This window comes from Schistosoma mansoni (genome assembly GCF_000237925.1).
Source record: "Schistosoma mansoni, WGS project CABG00000000 data, supercontig 0184, strain Puerto Rico, whole genome shotgun sequence".
Lineage (NCBI taxonomy): Eukaryota > Metazoa > Platyhelminthes > Trematoda > Strigeidida > Schistosomatidae > Schistosoma > Schistosoma mansoni.
The window spans coordinates 340753-364768 of record NW_017386068.1 but is presented as its reverse complement, the minus strand read 5'-3'; the positions used below and the strand labels follow the sequence as shown (position 1 = coordinate 364768).

Below are 24016 nucleotides of genomic sequence, written 5' to 3'. Positions count from 1 at the left end.
AATCTATAAGCTTCCTATGCATATACTATAAATATATGAACGATATTTAAACTATTGATTGCTGATTGCTGATTGCGGATTGCTGTTCACATACCATTGTTATTTTGAATACAATTTCATTCCTGTTCAACGTGTTCTGATTTTGGGGTCTTGTCGAGTGTCATTGTATAAGAATACTAAGCAATAGGAATAGCTGGGTCGTTTATATAGCAACAAAACCACAATTATAACACTATGCCTACATTCATATGATTGTTATCTGCTTCCCTGATAGGGTCCACCTTTATGCTCTCATTTAAATCCAGAGCTAGGCTAATGGTAACGCTCTCTCTTTCCTAGAAAGCGGAGTACTGTTCATTTACTGCTGCCTGTTTATCTGAGGGCAGTTTTCTAGCTACGTTCAGCAGCCCAATCGCTTCTGGAATCAGTAGAGACTTTATAGAACAAAATACCATGCATAACCTGTGTGATAATGGCTGGCAGCACCTTTTATATGTAGCCCGTGTGAATCCGGTGCACATATTGTGATACCGCTTATTGCAGTTGTCACACTGCATGCCATCATCGACAGGGAAATAGCATGCAGGTCTGCCACAAGAATGTTTTACTTGCGCCATGAATTCGTTTTGTGGTCTCACGGAGAAAATTGATCTCTAGATTGAGTGTCTTTTAAAGCTTGATAGATGATAGACACAAACAAAAACAGAGGTTTGTATATATACTGTGCCAAACAACAATATAAAGGCCAAATGTCAGAATTCGATGGCTACAAAAAGACCTTCACACCGGTAGATACAAAAAATACTCAAAGATATACTCAACGAGGAAAAATAAATACCAGTGCCCGTAGTTTTTTTGTATTTGTACTCGAAAAGTACAGATGTTAAAACCTCTCTATAAAAAACGCAGTACTCTTGAGGATTACTTCAATAGAAATAAATTCACTTAAAGCGATAACAGTAGTCTTGATGAGTAATTAAACGATCAGTACTAAAAAATATATTCGGAAGGAAAATACGACAGTCCCTTTTAATTAGTGCGTCTACAAAGGAGTCAGGGATCTTATGAGTCTTGTAATGAACATTTATCGAGTTGTGGTTAAACATACCACTGTGTGCACAAACCTAATAAGATCCAGACCAGGCTCATACATCTTTGAGGAAGTATAAATAACGGCTATCGACATTATTCCGGAATTCTGAAGTTCATAATATACAGTGAAGTTTTCAAAGTTAGACCTCATTGGGCTATTTTATTGTGAAATGAGATTTAATAATGATATATAGGGTAATATGTGATGACCTCGGACCTGATATGCATTCTCTATTTCCGACGCCTAAGTCAGGTTAACTCGGAGGACATGTCGGACAAGTTTACAAGCCAAGAACGGATGAACTTCATTTGGTATGAAGGTTTCATCGCCGCGTAATTGGCCTAAAGATGCCACAAGTATCCGAGGTTTGACAAAGCCTCAACCAGCACCACCTTTTATAACAGAAATGTGCCAACCCAGTCAAACCAAAAGTCAGGAGAGGAGAGGTTCCAAGATATATTTGATAGGCTATCGATATATCGATACGTGATCAATCTAAGCTGGCTAGCGGTCGTACGAGATGTGAAGCACAACGTACCCACTCGTGATCTGGTGCAGATGCATGACCAAGCGCTTTCAGCTAGAGTGGTCTATTAAGAATAACGCGGTCAGTACCAAATGTCAAAGACTTACAGAGATATTGACTTCGGGGATCTATTAACCCCTATAGGCTGTTGGATCCTACAACGGAATGAAAGTGTCCAAAATTTGAACTGATTCACTCAAGAAAAAGCAAGAGACCCATGTAAGCTCCCTAGAAAAGGGTGGAAACTAACTCTCAGTCTTTCCACAATGAACAAACTTGAATCTGAATCTATTGATAATCGGAAAGTTTGAGCGCTCTGTTTGGGATCGTACGGTCAGGTGAGTAGGTTCATCCTACAAAGTATTTGTTTGAAGACGAAAATCTGGTAAATTTCTGAAATAAAATCACTACAAAGTTCCATTTTCAGTATGAAAGTCAATTTAGTCATTTAAATGGGCTTGTCAATCAGTCTTGGTGTATCCCAATGTTTCCTTCCTTGTATATGCCTATGAGTTATTGAGTAGATTTAGCTATTTCCGTTTTTAAATGACTCCTAAAACCCAAGTAATTTCTAAGGTCACCTATATGTTTAATGTTGAGATTTTACCTCCGAATTTCCCTAGATAGTGGAGATTAATAAAATTAACGGAGATAAGAATAATTTCTACTAACGAGTATAGTATCTACATAGGGTGTTAAATTCGACGTAATACAACCAACCATTTATACTTAACCGGTTTTTTTATCCTATTGGAGAACGACAACTCACCGATCATAATACTTTCAGATTTCGTAGTTTATAAAAGCACAAGTATACATTCTATGTATAACTGTTTTGGAAACTTCACTCAACGCTGTGCGACTGAACATAGTCTTATAGAACATCAATCGGCGAGACTATAATTTATTAACAGACCACTCAGATTTAGGATATTAGGTTTTGGATTCTGGCGCAAAATTCATCTACCCATTTGGCCAAATGATGTCTTGGCATTTTAACTGATGTCAGTTCGTGATAAAAGCCCTGAATGTAGTTCCTAACCATAACCATCAACTGTAGATAACAATCATAATTCCCCACACTGGTTTACAGCCCTCATTTATTCCTAGTTGGTAGACGAACATTCTAGAAGCGGCTCTAGCGTCGCTCAAAGGTTGTCCATAAATTATAGACTTACCCATCAATTCTAATACTCCGATCTGGATAGTGGGTAGTGAAGTTTGCCTGATTAATTATAAAAATTCATGATGTTACAATAGTTCGTGTTCATAAAAACTTGTCAAGAGAATTGATGTCTTGAGTCCACTGTAGATTACTCATTTTTACTTTCTGGTTAGTTAGTCTTTGAGACTTTAATGTCACCCATTTTGTCAGTATAATCACTTTTACTGAGGACAACTGAACCTTTGTCAGGTTTCTTAATCAATAACTTCCCATCCTTTAGGAGCACGTTGATAACGTATTTGTGCTTCTTTGTAAAAATGCATTAGTGATTAAATTTATTCTTCTTATGCTGGTAACAACAGTCTTTAATTTCAAACGTTGTAGTTGTTGGTCAGAATTCACGACTAAATCCCGTGTGACTATATAGATTGCCAAACTGTATATCTGTATCTGTGGTTAGAGTGATTCCGGGTATCACGGAATCTCATACTTAAGGGTAATCTAGTTTTTCCTTATCTAGTTCAACACTTGAGAAATTGTGGGCATTCCTTTTGGAATAGATTGGAAATTTGCTTTCAGCTATGTAATTCTCCAGACCTTTCACTAGCTGAATATGTTTCTTCCTTGCTCACTGTTCTATAACGTTCGTAACGTAGTCCATAAAGAGTATTCTCAAATCATTCATTAGGTTGTCTACACTATATTTTCTGCAAAAATCACTTATCTGTATCTTCAGTTAACTTGAATAAGCTTATACGTTTGGTGAAATTATGAGATTCACGATCGGAACAAATATGGGTCAGGACAGACTAACTTATTTATTTACATATGTCAAAAAAGAAACAAATCAGGACAGTTCTCCGACCGATCGTTTCTTGCTTACTTGATTCTGAGCAGAATCGTGCTACCGCCAAACTAAACTGTTCTTAAACCTGAAATAATAATTTAGAGCTGATGAGAATAGTTTATGACAGCACCATCAAACATCTGGTTCGAGAGAGCATATTCATTTTATTATTCATGTGTTAATCAAAACTGGGACTACTAGTTTTATTTTGCTATGAAAATAGTAAAGCAAGGGAAATGAAGCTTTGAGAGGGCTTCGATGACTGACTTCATCCTGATCCATACTATCTGCTACTACCTTAATTTCTGACTCAACGTTTAGAGTCAAATCGCTCTAAATCACTAGATTGTAGGTCTTAACCTGGACCCATTTTAAATGAATAGTTCTTATACGAGAATGTGACTTATAGCCGATTACTTAAACCACATATGATTTTCCGCCTTCAACTGTATCAGATTGTCTTTTGGGTGATTCATACTTCGGGTTTCCAATGCCCAAAAGTGCTTTCAACTAGCAAACTTTAATGACCAACGGATTTATAACCAATTAGTCATGGGTCTAAACCGCGCTCCAGTTTGGTTACCAGATGGTGCTAATGAAACTTAGAGGTTAGTACGTAGTCCTATACGTAGTAAATAAGTTAAATTTAAAAATTGAGACGAAATTCCACTTCGTCAACTGACAAGATTGTACCAAACCAATATTTCGTTAGCATACAAAGTTTTTCCATCTTTTCGTAGATTACAAAGTTGGTGTTTTACTTATATATTTCTGTCATTTGGCTTTTTGTTACCAGCAATCTTTTCTTAGACAAATTTGCCATCAGTCTATAAGTTTATCTTATGTTGTTTTTATTTCATATTAGCAGGTTCATAAGTAGATATTGACGTTGAACTATTTGATGGCTACTGCTTCTAAAACAGAAAGTAGACTTGTTACAGAGCAAAATATTTTCAATTATTGCATCTCTGGTGATTTGAAGTCATTAAAAGAATGTGCACGTTCTGTTGGTCAAGTAGTTCATAAAAATTCACTTGATGGTCAAACTTGTCTCATTGTAGCATGTAGAAATGGTAAATTTGCTTTTTTTCTCATTTTAAATCATGTCATATAGGACATTTAGATGTTGCTGAATACTTAATCGATTTTCATGGAGCAGATGTTGAACAAGTTAGTTTTTATATTGTATAGCTTCACTTTTTACAGAAATTGTTCCACTCGTAATTAGCGATTAAATTACTATTAGATTTCTCCGCTTTTTCAAAAATGACATTTTCTCCTATTTTGTCAGTATCCAATTAAGTTTAGTTATATTGGTTGCTTGGACTAGTCCCTGACAAGTCCCAAAACGGTCGAAACGAGCGCCATGGATTCTACTACAAGCCATCATCCATATCTACTTGAATTTAGATGGTTCTAAATTATTGCAATATTTAAATTGCATGTTCACTTTGTCCTTTCACAAATCTATTGAACAAGTGTTCACTGTATTTGATTTTTAAACTATACTATTAGAGCCACTGTATCTGCAACTCATTTTTAAATGCAATTCACTTAGAAAGTATGTATATATCAGTACACTCAGTTTTAAGCAATACTACATATATAAATACATATATGTCCGGCGCTTTAACCGGGTTGGTGGACACTGCGAGTCCACCCAGGGGAGTTGGAAAACCCTGATTCCAAACGAATGATGCACATGGGCTGGCTCCAGTATCCTAAGGGAACAAATGGCGTATGAATCAATCGTTGGTCACCGGCTACCATGGGACTGTATCTCCTTACGATGCTCCACTGCCTTGTGGACTAGACCTTCAGGTCAAAGGCTCCGGATGTGGCCCCCTAAGAAAACCACCTGTTTCGGTTTGGGCACCTGGGCAGTATCACAGACCTCACACAAATCAAATGAGATTTGTGCGGCGCATATGTATCTGATGCTTCCTTGTACCAATATTTGTGTTTAAATAATAATAATAATAATACATCTAATGATACTTCTTAGTTGCCGAAAGCATAATAGATGCAATGGTATTCGAAGATTTATCAATTGAAAATCAATTCCTTTAACCATAAAGCCACTTCTCTAATGTATCTGATGATTTTGAATTAACAATTTTGATATTCTAACAACCTTGTAAATTGTAAACATTATTTTCCAACACTGATAATAAAGCACTATATTTTCCCTTGGTCAATATTGTAATTCCTCAATTTTGATGAAGTAATCTTTTTTGTTACTCATAGGCTAGTACATCTCATTTTCTGTTTTCTTTTAAATAAATGTAGTGCACAATTAAAATGTTGAAATCAATTTTCAATAAATTTTTCATGTTACTTTTCACATTACTTTGTGCCGCTAATGAGTATAGTAAATAGTCAGTCAGTCAGCTACAACGTAGGACCAGGCACATTTATGCATCGGTCCAAGTTGCCATACCTCGTTAGCACAACAAGATGAACACCGGATTCATAGAAGTAATTAATTTAGTGGTGATAGTATATAAAAGATAGGTTGTATGTAAGGATATAGTATAGGAAGGAAGAAAGTTATGAAGCAATTTTAATCTTAAGGTTTAAGGGAAGATAAAGAGTGTATACACCTAAGCCATTGTGATCGAATCTGAGCCATGTCACCTAGAGTCTCCAACCATTGGTTACGATAGTCACGCGGACCCCAACCAGGTAGTCTGCATCTGCCAACATGGCTCATACTAGAAGTTAGTGACTTCAATAGTAAATAGGAGTGGACACAGTATCTGCAGATTGAGCCGGTACACATTTTTGTCTGACCATACATTAACCACGACTGACTTGGAATAACAATCATAAAAAGTAAAAATTTAGATTTTCTTCGTTTTACATCAAGGACTTCTTTATGTGGCATACACGTTTAGCAGTAATCTTTTTGTCACAATAACGTCTTGACCTTTCTAAACCCAATTATTCAAGAATTTTCGTAAATACAATGTGGGAGTGGGAGAATTAATTAAATACAATCCAGTAAGCAAGCGCATGTTCATGTGTTTAGTTTCAACCAATAAATTCCATGTAAAAAGGATAATGATAGTATCTGACAGTCCACACCAAAGTAAGTAAAGCCGGTCTCAAAACTACAACACAGACTTGCTCGAAACCGAATCCTTTAACCAATTGACCATCGCTGAGGAAAAGCTTAGGAGACAATACAACCACAAATGTAATTCAATTTGAAGTGGTTTTGATTATTTCTTTATTGATATTTTTGACTGAAATTTGATCAGTCTTGGTTGGCATATGGGCATACTGCATGGATTGCCTCGATATAGCCATTACGACACAATTTGATATGGAATAGATGAAACATGGCTAGCAGCGGGATTCAGAACTCCCGTTTCGTTCTATTCGGGACTCGTCAGCCGGATGTATCTGCATCCCAGAGTTTTTCACTCCGGGATTCATATGGCAATCAAGACTGGTCGGATTTCAGTCAGAAATAACAACAAGGGATAATCTAAACCATTTCAAATTTAATTAAACCTCATGCCTGCTGCACAATTGAGTGGCTACCTGGAATCGGTAGCCATGCAGATAACATGATGGTGTTTGAAGCAAACGGTACTATGTTCGAGCTCAAAAGTGAACATCAACTCTGGGATGCAAGTACACTCGCTTGACGAGTCAGAAATAGGACAAAACTTGCATTCTGGATTCCACTACTAGCCACATTCCATCTTTGCTATATCAGCAGTCATAAATGATCCTTATTGTGGTGACAGGAAAAATGGGCGTATAATATAATATTATATCATATTACTGGACATATGTTTTTGTTAAAAATGTATCTTACTTAAATTTGTGGTCATAGAATTTACATAATGAAGGGTAACTCATTCTTTTTTGCTCGTATATTCCCCTCAGGTTGGTGTTGTAGAATTTGAAGGTGAACAAGTAGAAGGTGTACCTCCATTATGGTGTGCTTCAGCAGCTGGACATTTGAAATTAGTTGAATTGTTAATTAGTCGTGGTGCAGACGTTAATCGAACAACAATTACTAATTCAACAGCTCTTCGTGCTGCTTGCTTTGATGGACATGAACAAGTATGTTTCTTTTTCAGCAACATATGATCACTTGATTTTTTTATGTTTACAAACTTTTCCACGTTAAAATTTGAGTGATATGCAGTCGCTTTTTTTGAACTGATCGATTTAAATCATCAATTTCTATACGTTATTTATTCTCAAACTTGATAAACCTTTTCTTTGTCTCTATAAAACAAAAGCATACTGTACACTTTGTGTTATTGTCAAGAAGCTTACCGAATGATGATGGGAAGATAAAATATGCGTAGGTTTCAAGTGTTTGAATAAGCGTTTTCGGAGCATAGTTTGTATCTGATGGGACTGAAGTGAGTAGATGAATTAGTGTATGGCAGTGGAATTTGGATTTGTGTCGATTCGTCGTGACTGGGACTCATCAGTTTCATATACTAGTATGCTAATGGTAATATTCACACAGATTTAAACCCATTCCCTTTCGTTTCAAATGCCCAATGCTTTATTTACTGAACTATCGAGTCCAGATAACCATTCGCTTGTGCATTGGGCATTTGAGACGAAAGGGAATGGGTTTAAATCTAGGTGTGAATATTAACATTATCATACTAGTATATGCAACTGGTGAGTGTCAGTCACGACAAAACGACACATCCAAATTCCACTGCTGGACACTAATCCATCTGCTTTGTGAAAAACTTACTACATAACATCTATATGGAGCCAGTCCTTACAGAATCCACATGTACCAAAACGGATTGCTCAAAACACCGTTAAGATGATTAACAGAGTGACAGCTCAAATTCTTTTCAATGGTGATACAGTGAGTAAAACCATGGTTGAGTGTATGGTAAGTGGTAACTTGGAATTAGTGCATCCTTGTACAAGATTCGTACTTTTTTTTAAAAAAAAGAGATAATTCTTTCTTTTTTTCATTCTACAAAGGTTGTTCGATATCTTGTTGAACATGGAGCAAATATTGAAAATCCAAATCGTCACGGTCATACTTGTCTCATGATTAGTTGTTATCGTCGTCATGATAGTATTGTAGAATATCTACTTAGTAAAAATGCTCGAGTTAATCGAAGAAGTGCTAAAGGTTAGTCTATAAATTTCCTTGTATATTTGTATGTCTATCTCTTAAGTAACTAACAATTTGATACAATCATACATGAATAAAATAATGATATTGTTGATGCTAATTACGATTTTTCTGTAAACGAACGAAGGTCAATGACACAGTGACACGATAGGCTAATATAATTTGAAGTCAGTTTTGGTTACAAACTAATATTGCCTGGAAAATTGTAGGAAACTGAGGAACACTTGACTACTCGAGATAGTTTGATATTATTCAGCAGTATACATCTACAATTCCATATAGGACCAAACATAAATTTCTCAGATTGCTAGTATTTCATGTCAAATAAGTTTTAAAGATTGTAGTCTCGTTTTTCGCACTCTTATTGGTGATTACAAGAACGTATAAAGACTTAGTGTGGAGCAATAGCCTAATAGTTAGGGGGTTTGACTTTCAACTATTAAATTCCAGGTTCGAAACCTGGTATACCTACTTCACTTTGGACATTGTGACTCATAAGAAAGTACCTGGCGAATAAGTTAATTTAGTTTATTTCAAACTTAATGTAATCAAGGTCAATCATGACAGATTCATCAATGGAATATCATAGTCTTCTTATCAAATTTCGATTTATTCGCGTCTACTGTACAAAAGAGAAAATCATACTTAGTTGAACGGATCACCGTAAACCAACTTAGCGTATGTAACACACAGCTCATTAGTTACAAATGAGTTATGAAATCCAGTATAAAACTAACAAGTTACTCAGAATGAATTATATCAATCAACATTGTAACTCGATGATATTTTGTTTTAAAAGCTAAACACTTAAGTCATTGTTATCTTCAATGACCACTCTCCGCAACTTTCAACAATCGTTTCTGACGATATTTTAAAATTATTTATGTTATATTAAAGGATAGTAAATGAATTCATGACTCCCTAGGTCGTGTATTCAGATTTCAATCATTGGACCACAGATTCAAGACTTATTTTACTTATTAGCAACATCTCTCATTCAAAATATGGTATGACTTGACATTGGACATACGAATATGTACGGTGTGGATTATTTAGTTGCAGTTTAAACCGATTAATGATACTAATTTCCGTCATATCGTACACTGCACTCTTAATATATTGATAATAATACCCACTTTACTTTTCTCATTGAAGCTTAAAATAATGGTTTGATGTTCTTATTTAGAGGTTAGGGCACTCGAATTTCTGAACATTAATGTTTCGAGTTCAAAACCCACTCGCTACACTTCAATTTGATCAACTGGATGGTAGTAGTTCATGATTTTCTCCAGGAACCGACATTAGTGAGATAATTACAGGGAACTGAACAACTGATTCATCCATGTATGGAACTCCTCAGCAATGTGGACCCACAATATCAGATGAATCGTCATTCGATTCGATATCCTATGGCTTAGGCGCTCTCTGAGAGACCTGAATGCCATAGTTCCAACCCCCGAACGGATAAAGGATAACCATGACTGAGAAGTTGTATACTGAGACGAAACAACTGTCTAGTTCCTCCTCTTGGTTTTTAATGGTTGCCTAATAAAGGTCAGTTTGTTAAACCATGTAAACCACATAATTCAGAATTTTCCATAAACTCATATTAAGGATATTAGCACAGCTGTGACCTAAACAAAAGCATATCTAGAATTCGATCATTAAAACTCGGTACCTGTGTACTACTACTAATTATATTTATTAATAACATTATTATTATTACTATTATTATTAAAATCCTCTAAGTAAAAGTTGATCACGCAATGTTCTCTTTTAGATGTCTCATGTAGATATAAGACTACTATCAAGCAAGAAATTTTGTAGTAGTAGATCTTGGATAACAGTAACACACATAATGGTAGAAAAATAACGATATCTCGTTTATTAGTTAAAGTTAGACTTGTACATCGTCGGATCGCTCTCTCAGTGGTGTCGAGGTTAAGCTTTCACGCGCGTAAGGTCGAAGTTCCTGGATTCAGTTCTCGGACGTTGGATCATGGATACGCACTTCTGAGTAATCTTATATTGGGGAGAAACAATCGTCTAGTACTTCCAGGTTTTCAGTGGTTAGTGGTTTAGCTATTATAAGTTCGTGATTTAACCTATGGAGATTCTACAATCTCTACAAATCCCACTATACTGATGTGATAAATTTCCTTGATCATTAATAGTGCAGGAGCAATAGTTTATTGGTTTAAAGCCCTTCGATTTTTAGCTGTTTAAAACGCATAATTTTAAGATCCGTTCCCTACTTCCTACAATAGTGGACAACTAATTAGTAGTAGAATTAACTGCCAGGCCAAATATATGGTTTGAAACTTATTTGTTCAAAGCACATAAATTCTGATGCTTTCGGGAACCAATATAGAAATGGGTCACTTAAATGAATCAATAGTGTTGTTATGAAATAAGTGGGAGAGGAGATGAATAACCAATACAGAAATGAAAAGAAGTGATATTTATTTATAGGTACAGTTTATTTGAAGTACGCAAAGAAAGGATTCTTTCAGTTAGAGAAGATCATCTTACTATTATAAAATTTGGTCGCAAATTACATCAGGATCGCGATTGAATTCTATTCTAAGAAACCCGATAATGCTCGAAGCCACTGAGTTGCTCCATCTTTAAGACTTCCACTAAGGAATTATGATGAACTGACAGTAGCAATCATATACAGCTGCCTTTTTTACCATCCCACTCTGTCATAAATTGGCCACATTTCCCTTCTTTCTACCCAGTCCCTGCGTCAGAAAATAGTATGCGATTCGGATAAAATTTGTAAGACATAATCAAGACACTAAAGTCACTGTTTTAAAATAATGCTATCAATTAAATCATTACCACTGTGCTTAAACATATTATACCGAACGTCGGTATTATTAACTTGATGTTACCACCGGATCATAGCACTCCTTTGGAGACATCGATGATGGAGCTAAAAGCCCATCAAACAACATCAGCGCGAGGGAGCCAAGTTTCACAAATCATGAGCAAAAACTGTTCTAGCTGATGTGCTGTAAACATAGCATTTTATAACCAGACTAATATTGTAATGATAACAGAGATGGCCCAGTGGTTTAATGGCCCAAGCATATATATATATATATACGGCCCCCAAATGCCCTGGTACGGCCGAGAGTGGGGAGAGTACGCTCTCCCTCTCCAAATGCTCTCACATGACCACGCGTATATAGCGTCTGTCAGGGAAGTCTTACTCACTGCTTCTCGTGGCCAGAAAGTTGTTTACGAAATTGAGAGGACGAAAAGCAAATGTCCGGCGCTTTAACCGAGCCGGTGGACACGGGGAGTCCACCTAGGGGAGTTGGAACACACTCATTCCAAACCAATGGTGCACATGGGCTCCAGTATCCTGAAGGAACGAATGGCGTATGAACCAGTTGTTGGTCACCGGCTACCATGGGACTGCATCTCCTCACGATGCTCCACTGCCTTGTGGATTAGACCTTTAGGTCGAAGGCTCCTGATGTGGCCCTTTGAGTAAACCACCTGCTTCGGTTTGAGCACCCGGGCAGTATTACAGCCCTCACACAAATCGAATGAGATTTGTGCGGTGCATATGTATCTGGTGCTTCCTTGTACCAATATTTATGTTTTTAAATAAATAAATAAGATACAAGTTATGTACTTAGTTACTGGCTTGTATTCAATTTGATTACTAGTGACATGTTAGATAACTACACACAAAAAAAATAAAATCACTTGATGTCATTTGCGTTTTTAGCTTTAATCAATTACATTTTCAGTTTAATCTTCTCAATTATGTATAAATCGATGAAGAGAACAAGAAAGAGAAAGAGAGAGAGAGAGCGAAAAAATCGATTTATAACGCATTAGTTTAATGAGCACAAAATTTTTCGCTTGACAATAATTTCATATCTACATGAGATATCCAAAAGAGAACATTACGTGATCAATTTTTACTTACACAATTTTAATAATAATAATACTAATAATAATTAGTAGTAGTACTGTGGTCTGTGCTACTAATGTTGACAGATATAAGTAGTATATATCATCAATCAAAAGTGAAATGTCTGGTGGTAGAAGGTTAAGAAGATCGAATGAAAGAGAACGAGAACAGATAGTGATTGGTATGGAGATGAAAGAACAATGAAGTCAGGGACGATTGATTGACATTTTGTAGAAGTAACAATCAAATTTGAGACATGTGATTAACATTTTGCAAATGAAGAATTTGCTGTATGCTTCTCAGTGTTTACTAAGAGATTCTATAATTTTGTGTTGAAATACATTCGGTTGTCCCCACTTGTGTTCTCATTCACTACATTTGGTGTCGCTATCAACCAGGAAAGGGGGAAAAGTGCTGTTCTGTGGACGCCGTTGGGGACCTGGAGCTGAAGTGCTAGTCGGGGCAGTCTGGTGCGGGAAGGTGACGTCGAGTGGAGTGTTCTGGTGGTGCGGTGTTCGCTGTAGCGCGTGCTGTTCACGGAGAGGAGCGATGGGACGTGCGGCTGCTAGGCGGACATTGGATGTAGATGGCTCAGCAGGTCTGTGGAGCGCAGGCGTTGGACGTTCTGGGTTCTGGGTGGACATGTGGTTGTCCCCACTTGTGTTCTCGTCCACTACATAACAGAAGTACCGATTCTTAATAATCGAATTCTAGATATGCTTTTGTTTAGGTCACAGCTGTGCTAATATCCTTAATATGAGTTTATGGAAAATTCTGAATTATGTGGTTTACATGGTTTAACAAACTGACCTTTATTAGGCAACCATTAAAAACCAAGAGGAGGAACTAGACAGTTGTTTCGTCTCAGTATACAACTTCTCAGTCATGGTTATCCTTTATCCGTTCGGGGGTTGGAACTATGGCATTCAGGTCTCTCAGAGAGCGCCTAAGCCATAGGATATCGAATCGAATGACGATTCATCTGATATTGTGGGTCCACATTGCTGAGGAGTTCCATACATGGATGAATCAGTTGTTCAGTTCCCTGTAATTATCTCACTAATGTCGGTTCCTGGAGAAAATCATGAACTACTACCATCCAGTTGATCAAATTGAAGTGTAGCGAGTGGGTTTTGAACTCGAAACACTAATGTTCAGAGATTCGGGTGCCCTAACCCACTAAGTAAGAACATTAAACCATTATTTCAAGCTTCAATGAGAAAAGTAAAGTGGGTATTATTATCAATATATTAAGAGTGCAGTGTACGACATGACGGAAATCGGAAATTCATAAGTAGTATTCAGTATAAATTTCTCAATGATTGAATATCTTTTTGCAAAATGTCAATCATTTATCACAAGAGAATCTAGGAGAATCGATGTTATTCAATGAAAAACATCACATTTTGTTTTATGGATACAATATTGTAAAAAGTAGCTATTTGCTTTTATGTTGTAGCTGATGGTGAAGAACGATTGTATATAAGGCGAAATTATTTCAAGAATCGATAATAATGGTTATTCACTTAGTATTGTTTGTTTGAATCTTCCCATTGATGCTTAGGACTGCAACTGGTCAGTCTCTTATTGGCATATGTGCATACTGTGCGTATTGCCTCTATATAGCCTTATTTCACGAACATTATAAGCAAAGACGGATAGCGGCTAGCAGTGCAATGCAGGACGCGCGTTTCGTCCTATTTGGGACTCTTCAGCTGGATGTATCTGCATCTCACAGTTGATGTTCACTCTGGGACTCGAACTCAATGTCTTTCGCTTCAAACGCCATCGCGTTACCCACAGTGTGCACATATGCCAATAGGAGATTGATTGAGTGCAGTCCTAAACATCAATGGGAAGATTCAAACAAACAATACTAAGTGAATTCAAACTTCACCCCATCGCACAAGCAAGTGGCTATCAGGACTCAGTGGCCGAGTGGATAACGCGATGGCGTTTGAAGCGAAAGGTACTGGGTTCGAGTCTCAGAGTGAACATCAACAAGTCTGAGATGCAGGTACATCCAGCTGACGAGTCCCAAATAGGACTAAGTAGCGCGCGTCCTGGATTCCACTGCTAGCCACTATCCATCTTTGCTAATAATGGTTATTGTTCATCAGAAGTGTACGTTAGAAGTATCCACTACGATTGATAAATTTTTTGATCATGTATATACACTGATCTTGATGAGAATATTGAACAATATTGAACAGTCTGATGCAAACAATGGACTTTTGAAATATGATCTGTTCACAAATGTCTTAATCACCTTACTGATAGTAGATAGGTTCCATTCTGTCGTAGAAATTAATTGAATTGGAATTGGGAACCATTGTTTCTAACCAATGATTCAAATATACTAAATTATTCTACAAAGGAAATTGGTGTGTAATAGGTAGGAGATTTTTTTATTGTCATTATTAACTCATTTACTATGTACATAATCGTGTACTTGGCTTCAAGCCATACTTTAATTATGAGAACTATTGATATACTATTACTCGGTTATCCTAACCATAGTAGATGGAGTGAGTCCGGACTTGCAGCTTATTGATTGAAAGTCAAACTCCTTAACCATTGAGCCACTGCTCCTTAACCTATTCGCTTCATAAAAGCAAGTGATTACCTGTAACATACTTCACTTCAATTCAGCTTTTATATTTTTAATTTATGTTTCGTTTTCTATTACTTTTCTTTTCAAAGGTAACACTGCATTACATGATTGCACAGAAAGTGGTAATTTGAAATGTTTACAATTATTATTAAATCATCGAGCTATTATGCGTAAAGATGAATATGGTCAATTACCAATTATGTCCGGTGCGAATGCAGCTTTCAAAAAAGTTAGTTTGTTGCATTGTTCACATTTGACAAGATACAATGAAATAGTATATCACTATCGAACTAAATGTCAGAGATTATAATCGGTGTTATGATTTTAAAAAGGCCGTCGCTGATTCGTTGTGGTTTTATGCGCGGCTTTTATCATATGATTTATCCACCAATCAAAATACGACTTATCCAATCTTAGCACTATGCCAAACCAATGACGTTCGACTGATATGAGTAGTCTAGCGTCCTTATTGGTTCTTTGTCCGCCTAGCCCTTCCACTTGAGTCCAGAACACCAATGACAGCTTCTGTTATGCGAATCTTTTATTTCAAGCATACTCGGTTTATATACCAGATAAACAGACGGCATCATACCATAAAATAGAAAATAATATTTGTACAAAATCTAGCCAAATGTGGCTGTGAACGTGGGAGACGATAATCAATAAATTGAATATAATTCAGGGACAGTCATTCGTATAATAATAATAATCCATAGATCAAGATGAAACTTATAATAAGATGAATATAGATACACATAATCTAATTACTCAATAGTTAAACAATAAGAATATGTATATATATATAGAATAATAGTCCATTAATAGGTCCTGGAAGTTACTCGTACTTATGTCTTCGCTAGGATATAACAATCGGAAGTGATATTATCAATTTATACTGGATATATTTCATTGGTTGTTTGTTAGGTTTTGTCATTGCTTGTGGCCTTCGGGTATATGTTATGTTGTTACCAGAATGATTCTTAGTACCTTGTCGAATTTGCGGTTTGTGTAGTTCGTTGTGTAAAAATGTCAGCGATAATGTGCATTATTCGTGTTTAGTTGGTTACTTTTTAAGGTCTTCTACATCTGTCTGTGAGTGAAGGACAGTTGTTTATGTATACATTTCCAGATGGTCTGTAAGTAGCGATTTTGAAGGAATACATCTAGAATACGGAGTCTTTAAAAGCGGTTATGATCCGATAGGAAAAGAAGTACTGACTCTTCCACTACCATTCATCCTACTGACGTATCATTAAACTTTATTAACAATCTTCGAGTTTATAACCCCCCCCTTCCGGATCCCTAATTCAATCGACTCCAGCATCAATAGCATGTTAATAATGACCTATGTTTAATAAATATATAATGACATTATTTATAACTTATATAGTTAATTAACAAACCCTAATGATACTCATCAAGGACATTCTTTTTCTTTTCTCCTGAATTTGAAAAATTCAACTCTGATAGATTGTAGATTATTTGGCTACTGTTGAAATTCCTGATTCAACACAAACAATTAGTATTAGTGAAAAAGCTGCCGCATATGATCTACTTGGTGCTAGTCTATTCGATCGACATTCATTAATTCAAGATGCTATAGCTGCTTGGTATCATGCAATCAATTTACGCCAAGAATTATCTACTTATAATAATAATAATGGTCATGATAATAATAGTGGTAATAATAAATTTATTCCATATCCAGTACCACAATGCTCTTGTATGAATGAATCAATGTCATGTGTTGAAGGGCAATCCACAACGACAACCGCTACTACCTCATCTACTAATTCATCGAATAATTGTTGGTCATTAATTTCATTAGCTGCACGTGAAGCAATTGGAATGGCTGAAACTAGTCGATTTGATGAACAACATTATTCGCTAACATCTAATTGGCAACGTCATAAAAGATCTACGCGAATTCAGGAGATTTTATCTAAAAGTTATAATTCTACAAAATTTCATCATCATCATGATGATCATCATAAGTCACTTCATCAATCCACTCGAAGACAAAAATCTACCACGAAATATTCACAAGATTTACATGAATTATTTCAAAGAAAATATAAAAAATTACAAGCTGATTTACAAAATGCATATCAATGTAAATTTGAACATTTAGGTCATTCATTATATCGTTCAAATTCATTAAAAGATAATACTTCTGATATACAATCACCATCATTTTGTTCAGTATTTCTACAAGGTTCTCATAATTCACGTTTAGGTTTACGTCGTAATGGTTCTAGTGAATATTTTGATCAATCTTCTCCTACTAGTTCAATATTATCACAAAGTGTTTATAGGTCATCACCATCACCAACGAATTCTTTGAATTTTGGTACATCTTCATCCTCCTCCTCTTCATCACCTCTATCAACAACAGGCCATCAGAATAGTAGTTGTGCTGGTGGTGGTGGTGTTTTTGTTCAATCTGTCATACCTGTGGATCCAATTCTAGGCTTTGAACCAAAATGTTGTCAAATTGCACGATATCGCCGATGGCTTCTAGAGCCTATTCATCATCAAAATTATCAAATCAGATCTTCGACAACACCTGGCCATAATAACATTAGTAACATATTGAATAATAATAGTACGGAGAGTTTCATTCCATCCAAAACTATAAATCAATGTCCTAATTGTAAACAAATACTCGTTTCAATGAATAATATTTATTTAAATGAAGAAAGTCTACTTTCAAATCAATCCATTTGTCCCATTTGTAAAACAACATTAATGCCAAATCATTCTTGTAAGTTACTTATAACTTTCTTCCTTTTACTATATCTCTTTCATTTAATTGGTAATCCTGCTTCATCAGTGTATATAAAACCATACATAGTTTTAAGCTTAAGTGTACAAAATCTAGTGATTCTATCTGGCTTGTCAAGCTAAAGTGATGAGGAATCCCCGACCGTTGCTGCTACCTTGACGTGGTGGTTGGGCTTGTCTATCGTGATGAACCAATCGAGCTATACTGGCTGCAACAATGGTTCCTCAAGGTCCTACCATGCCAGACAGGTCGGTTGAAGAGCGGTAAGACGAAAAGCAGCAAACCCAACGTCCGAAGGCGAAGTCTTACTGTTGACTGTATAGAGGTGTGACGGCAGTAAGGTGTTTCCTTCAGACAACCAGCATAACAGCGATGCTGCCTTAGAAAACGTCGACCCTAAAAATACACACCTCGCCTTATCCCACGGATATCCGTCTCCGGCGGTAAGGTCCTTTGAAGAGCGGAGCTAACACGTCAAAAATCCCCCACAAAAGGTTGTGTGTGACCGACCTCAATCAGTTGTCCCTTGGACACTGCGGTCACGCTCTCAGGTCATTAAGACCACTTCTAACCCAATTTCCTTTTCAGGTACCTCTAGAAGGAGCCCTTCCACGGTGTGGGCAACCGGGAAGTGATAACTGCCCTCATACCTTTAACAGCACTCAAGACCACTGACTGATGAGGAATCCGAATCGCTGATCCACCACTTTGTACATTTACCATCTAATATAATATCTTTTTCATAGAAAAGTATATTAAATTATAAATGTATATATCATGTACTAAATTAAGGCTTAGATATTTTTCGACACAATGCAATAATTAGTTAATAATATTGTGGAATGCTACAATGTGATCGAGTATAAACTACTCACGAGATTAGGTTATTGATGCACGCCCCAAATTAAACTGATATCAGAAGATAAGATAACATTTGCTCAATGGATTAGATTTTTCACTGTAATAGAAAACACTCTTATGAATAAAATATTAACAGAAAAATATAAATGTTATTAGATGCTACAAATGAGTGGACAATATCCGTCATGATAGAACATTGAGAGGACGGATTCGACTTGAAAGAGTATGATATATTTGCGTTATACATTCCGAACGATCTGATGACATATTTATTTATTTATTTAAACACATAAATATTGGTACAAAGGGGCACCAGATATATATGCGCCGCACAAATCTCATTTGATTTGTGTGAGGGCTGTGATACTGCCCGGGTGCCCAAATCGAAGCAGGGGGTTTTCTTAGGGGGTCACACCCGGAGCCTTTGACCTAAAGGTCTAATCCACAAGGCAGTGGAGCATCGTGAGGAGATGCAGTCCCATGGTAGCCGGTAACCGATGATTGATTCATACGCCATTTGTTCCCTCAGGAAACTGGAGTCAGCCTATGTGCACGATTGGTTTGGAATGAGTGTGTTCCAACTCCCCTAGATGAACTTTCCGTGTCTGCCAACAGTAATGCCACGAGAAGGCAGTGTATAGGACTCCCTGGTAGAAGCTATATACGCATGGCCGTGTGAGAGCATTTTGGGGGTGATGACATATATACTTGTCAATCTATTTATATCTAAAAAAAAAGATGGTCAATTCAATAAAAGGTCGAGTAAGCCTAAAGTGATAATTATAAACAAAGAAGAAAAGAAAACTAATATAATATATGAAGAATAGGAAATTGTCACATTACCTTAGGTTGTAAACTAGTTTAAAGATTGTCAGGGCAAATTCAAGGTTACTACATATTGTTTCTGTGTGCATAAAGGGGGGTTTGGATTTTCTAATAACCAAAGCTTTCATAAACCTGAAAATTTGTCCTTGACAATTCCTATACAATGTTTTAAAAACTATTGTTATCAATTCTATGCCCCGTTCCAATTACATGTTTTTATATCGATGGATGGGGTTTCCTACTTTCTACGTTTATCGGAGCATTTGACACTAACTGATTTTCAAGCCACTTAGGCACATGTTCCATAACCGTTGATTGGATTGTTCGATCATTCCTCCCTATGTATATATGTCCACACGAACATGTGAATTGGTCAATCTGTGGAATGTAACGAAAACGTTTGATGAATGTCTAGGCCTATGGGAGATAATAGGTTTGGTTTTTTCGACTACAATCGGTTTAAGAGTGTAGAATATTTTCTCGATGTTTTCTCTAGATCTCCATCTCAAAATCATGCTGTTTGATTCTCTTTTAAACATCCGTTTCGGTAGGCCACTCTCATATTCACTGAACTATAACCCTATCCATTGTGTTAGTCTAGTTCATTGTTTATCGTGTAGTGCCGCGATTCGTTAATCGTTTACTTCGATAACCGTTATAATTCTAAACTTAACGGTGCGTAAAAATCAGAAGACAAAGGATGGCAGCAACTACAGTTTATTGTCGAATAACTCAGGTTAGGAAGTTAACAACACCTGAGCGAATATCAACGAGCGAACGAGCGAGCGGCAAGCGAGAGAGCGAGTGAACAGGCGAACAAGCGAAGGAAACGAACAACGTGCAAGCGAGTAAATAGCAAGCAATTACATAGGCAATTTATAGTCAAATTTAATAAGGGCACAGCAAAGCAAAACAAAGGCTGATAATGATATTTGCGTGCGTACACTTATGGGGAGGAGTATGAGTCATCGAATGATATTTAAGCAGTCAACATTTCGGATAGAGTGTCATGTGCTCTAGTGGTATAGCAGTGCAAATAATATGCAAATTGTTACTATCCAAATGATGATGTCTGTTAAGTAAGTTATAAAAAGGGCTTAACCAAAATTGACTAGAATCGAAATTGATTGTAGGATGGTTGCTATAATCGATCTACTTTTTAACAAGGATTACATTGGTTCTTTTAAACATGAAAGCAACTAAACAGTATGATAATATTAGTAATTCACACGTTTATGACATTGTAGAAAGTCATATATATTTAGTAATAAACTTCATAATTAAATTAACCTGAAATTCTCCTTATAAGTCTGTAATTATTAGTAATTTATACGGAGTGCAAGTTACTGTAAACGTTGTATTTTGACATTGGTGGAAATGTGTAAATTGAAGGGAACTAAGAATAAAATCGGCTTTAGAGAAAGAGTTTGAATACCTCAGCGTTAATGTGATGGATGTTGAAACATTATTGTCATCTTGTAGACTTGGATCTTATCACTTAACGTTTCCAACCACAGATTACACTTATTTCGAGTCACTAACATGAAAGCCAACATATCTAAACACATATCCTGTTCAAAAATAGATTAGTTTGTCCTTTATGTTTAGTTTCCTTCTATCTCTTCTCCCATTAACTTCAATACTAGCTCTAACATAGGACTTCAGGGTTGAGAGTGACAAGGTATGATGTTAGAATTATTATTATTATTTAAACACAAATATTGGTACAAAGGGGCGCCAGATATATATGCGCCGCACAAATCTCATTTGATTTATGTGAGGGATATGATACTGCCTGGGTACCCAGACTGAATCGGGTGGTTTTCTTAGGGGGCTACACCCGGAGCCTTTGACCTAAAGGCGTAATCCACAAGGCAGCGGAGCATCGTGAGGAGATGCAGTCTCATTACAACCGGTGACCGACGCTTGGTTCATACGCCGTTTTTTCCCTTAGGATACTGGAGTCAGCCCATGTGCACTGTTGGTTTGGAATGAGTGTTTTCCAACTCCCCTAAGTGGACTTTCTGGTCCATCAACCCGGTTAAAGCTCCTACCGGACATTCGCTTTTCGTCCTCTCAATTTCGTAAACAACAGTAATGCCACGAGAATGCGGTGAGTCGGGCTTCCCTGGTAGAGACTATACACGCGTGGCCATGTGAGAGCATTTGGAGAGGTATAGCGGACCCTCCCCACTCTCGGCCGTACCAGGGCATTCGGGGGTGGTGTCAAAATTGCCCCAACTCTTTTATTCGATAAAAATTCATAGCGTCACCAATCGATTTTTCATTTTTATATCATACTTTCTACCTAATCTCATTATTATGCATTTGGTAAATAGCATAATAATTATTGAGTCCATGTTTAATGGACATAGCTGGATGTGTTGTTTATTTTTGAATTATGCAACATTATTATTATTGTTATTGCGATTAACGTTAACTTATGATGTCATTAGCATTGATCGTGTATTATATGAATATAAAATGAGTGTTTAGTTTAGCTATTTTTGTAATGAGTGACGTTTCTAGTTTGCTTGGCCCACAAATACCCTAGTATGACTAAGTCTATATTACCACTACTAGGGAAGTCCTACTCATTGCCTTCTCTCAACGGTAGTTGTTGTCTTATATAACACACGTGTTTATCTCACAAAACTACAATACATAAATCAATATACCTGATAAACAAATTTCATCACTTAAATTTCATAATAATTTAATTATATAATATAGAAAATGATATTTTTCAAAATAGGTTTCATATTTTACAAAATCTAATTGCCAAATATCTCTCTCTCCCTACCTACCTCAGTCAGTCAGTCAGCTACAACGTAGGATCAGGCACAAATATGCATCGGTCCGAGTTGCCATACCTCGTTAGCACAACAAGATGAGGTATGGTACCTACCTACCTACCTACCTACCTACCTACCTACCTACCTACCTACCTACCTACCTACATACATACATACATACATACATACATACATACATACATACATACATACATACATACGTACGTACGTACGTACGTGCACGCACAATTTCATCATTCTTTATATCATTGTTGTTTTGCTTTTCTCGTTTTTATATTTTAGCAAATTTTTCAAACGATAATAAAACAGTCCATTCAACAAATCAGTATTCTAAAGTATCTTATCCTTACGAGTCAAATAATAATATTAACAGTTATGATAATGTAAGTTTTGTTAATTGTTTTAAATAAATATATTCAGTAATAATGGTAATAACAATAATAACTCCACAAAAACCCCCTTCTGATAATGATCATATGCTCACTAGTGACTGGTTCCATGAGGTATTTCCTGGAGTTCTAGTGAGAAGCCGTAACCAGTGGAGTTCAACCAGGTCTGTTGGGAGACATTGGTGAATGGTTGCTCAGTAGTCGGTTAAGTGCTCGTGCACGAGACTGATAGGTTCTGGGTTCGAATCTCGCGGGGCGGGATCGTGGATGCGCACTGCTGAGGAGTCCCACAATAGGGCGAAACGGCCGTCCAGTGCTTCCAGGTTTTCCATGGTGGTTTAGCTTCAATTGACTCATGATTTCAACTATATAAAATTACTAAAATCTCCCTGAAACCCCCTACTAATAATAATAACAGTTAAACGGTGGTTTATTAATTTAAACAACATTTGACTGATAATTATTCAGATTACAAGTTCGAATCCCACTCTAATTAATTCAATTTTGGACAGTTTGATAACATCACCGTACCTCTTTGATACATATAAGTTCTGTTACTGTTAGGTATCAAAAAACGTATGTGCTGTGCAAACAGAAGCAACATGATAAGAGAATAAAAGAGAGGAAGGAAGTGTAATAAAATAATAAATGAATAAGATTAGTGTAAAATCGGTGGATGATTCGAATTGATGTGTCATGATGGATTGATAGTCTTCGATCATAACTTGAGAGTATAAAAATATTGTACGCACATGTCTGTACTTTGTTGCTGAATTATACAATCATTGAATTGCAGCCTCCTTTTTTATACAGCCCATCTAAGCGACTTCCATATTGGTTACTATTTGCTACTATTTAGACTAGTTAGATGATGAAAGATCATTAGTTCATCTGGGATAGGGTTTTGAAATGTTGAATAGGTGGGTTGGACTAGCATATTTTATTTTAAACCTCAATTAAACCATTGAATTAAAAATGAAAGTTTTTATTGAAGATAATTCAAGTAACCTAGTTGGTTACTACG

General features: G+C 36.4%; 1 protein-coding gene across 1 annotated transcript in view; it reads left to right on the top strand.

The window, feature by feature from the left end:
* The first annotated feature begins 1955 nt into the window (after positions 1 to 1955).
* Positions 1956 to 24016, top strand: part of Smp_175780 (sex-determining protein fem-1, putative) — a 36449-nt gene continuing 14388 nt past the window's right edge. The window contains exons 1-8 of the mRNA XM_018794599.1: positions 1956 to 2004; positions 4500 to 4704; positions 4746 to 4801; positions 7532 to 7711; positions 8612 to 8765; positions 15406 to 15545; positions 16787 to 18080; positions 22886 to 22986. Of these exons, the coding sequence (XP_018647049.1) occupies positions 4533 to 4704; positions 4746 to 4801; positions 7532 to 7711; positions 8612 to 8765; positions 15406 to 15545; positions 16787 to 18080; positions 22886 to 22986 (2097 nt within the window). The 5' untranslated portion in view covers positions 1956 to 2004; positions 4500 to 4532. The remainder of the gene's footprint in view (positions 2005 to 4499; positions 4705 to 4745; positions 4802 to 7531; positions 7712 to 8611; positions 8766 to 15405; positions 15546 to 16786; positions 18081 to 22885; positions 22987 to 24016) is intronic.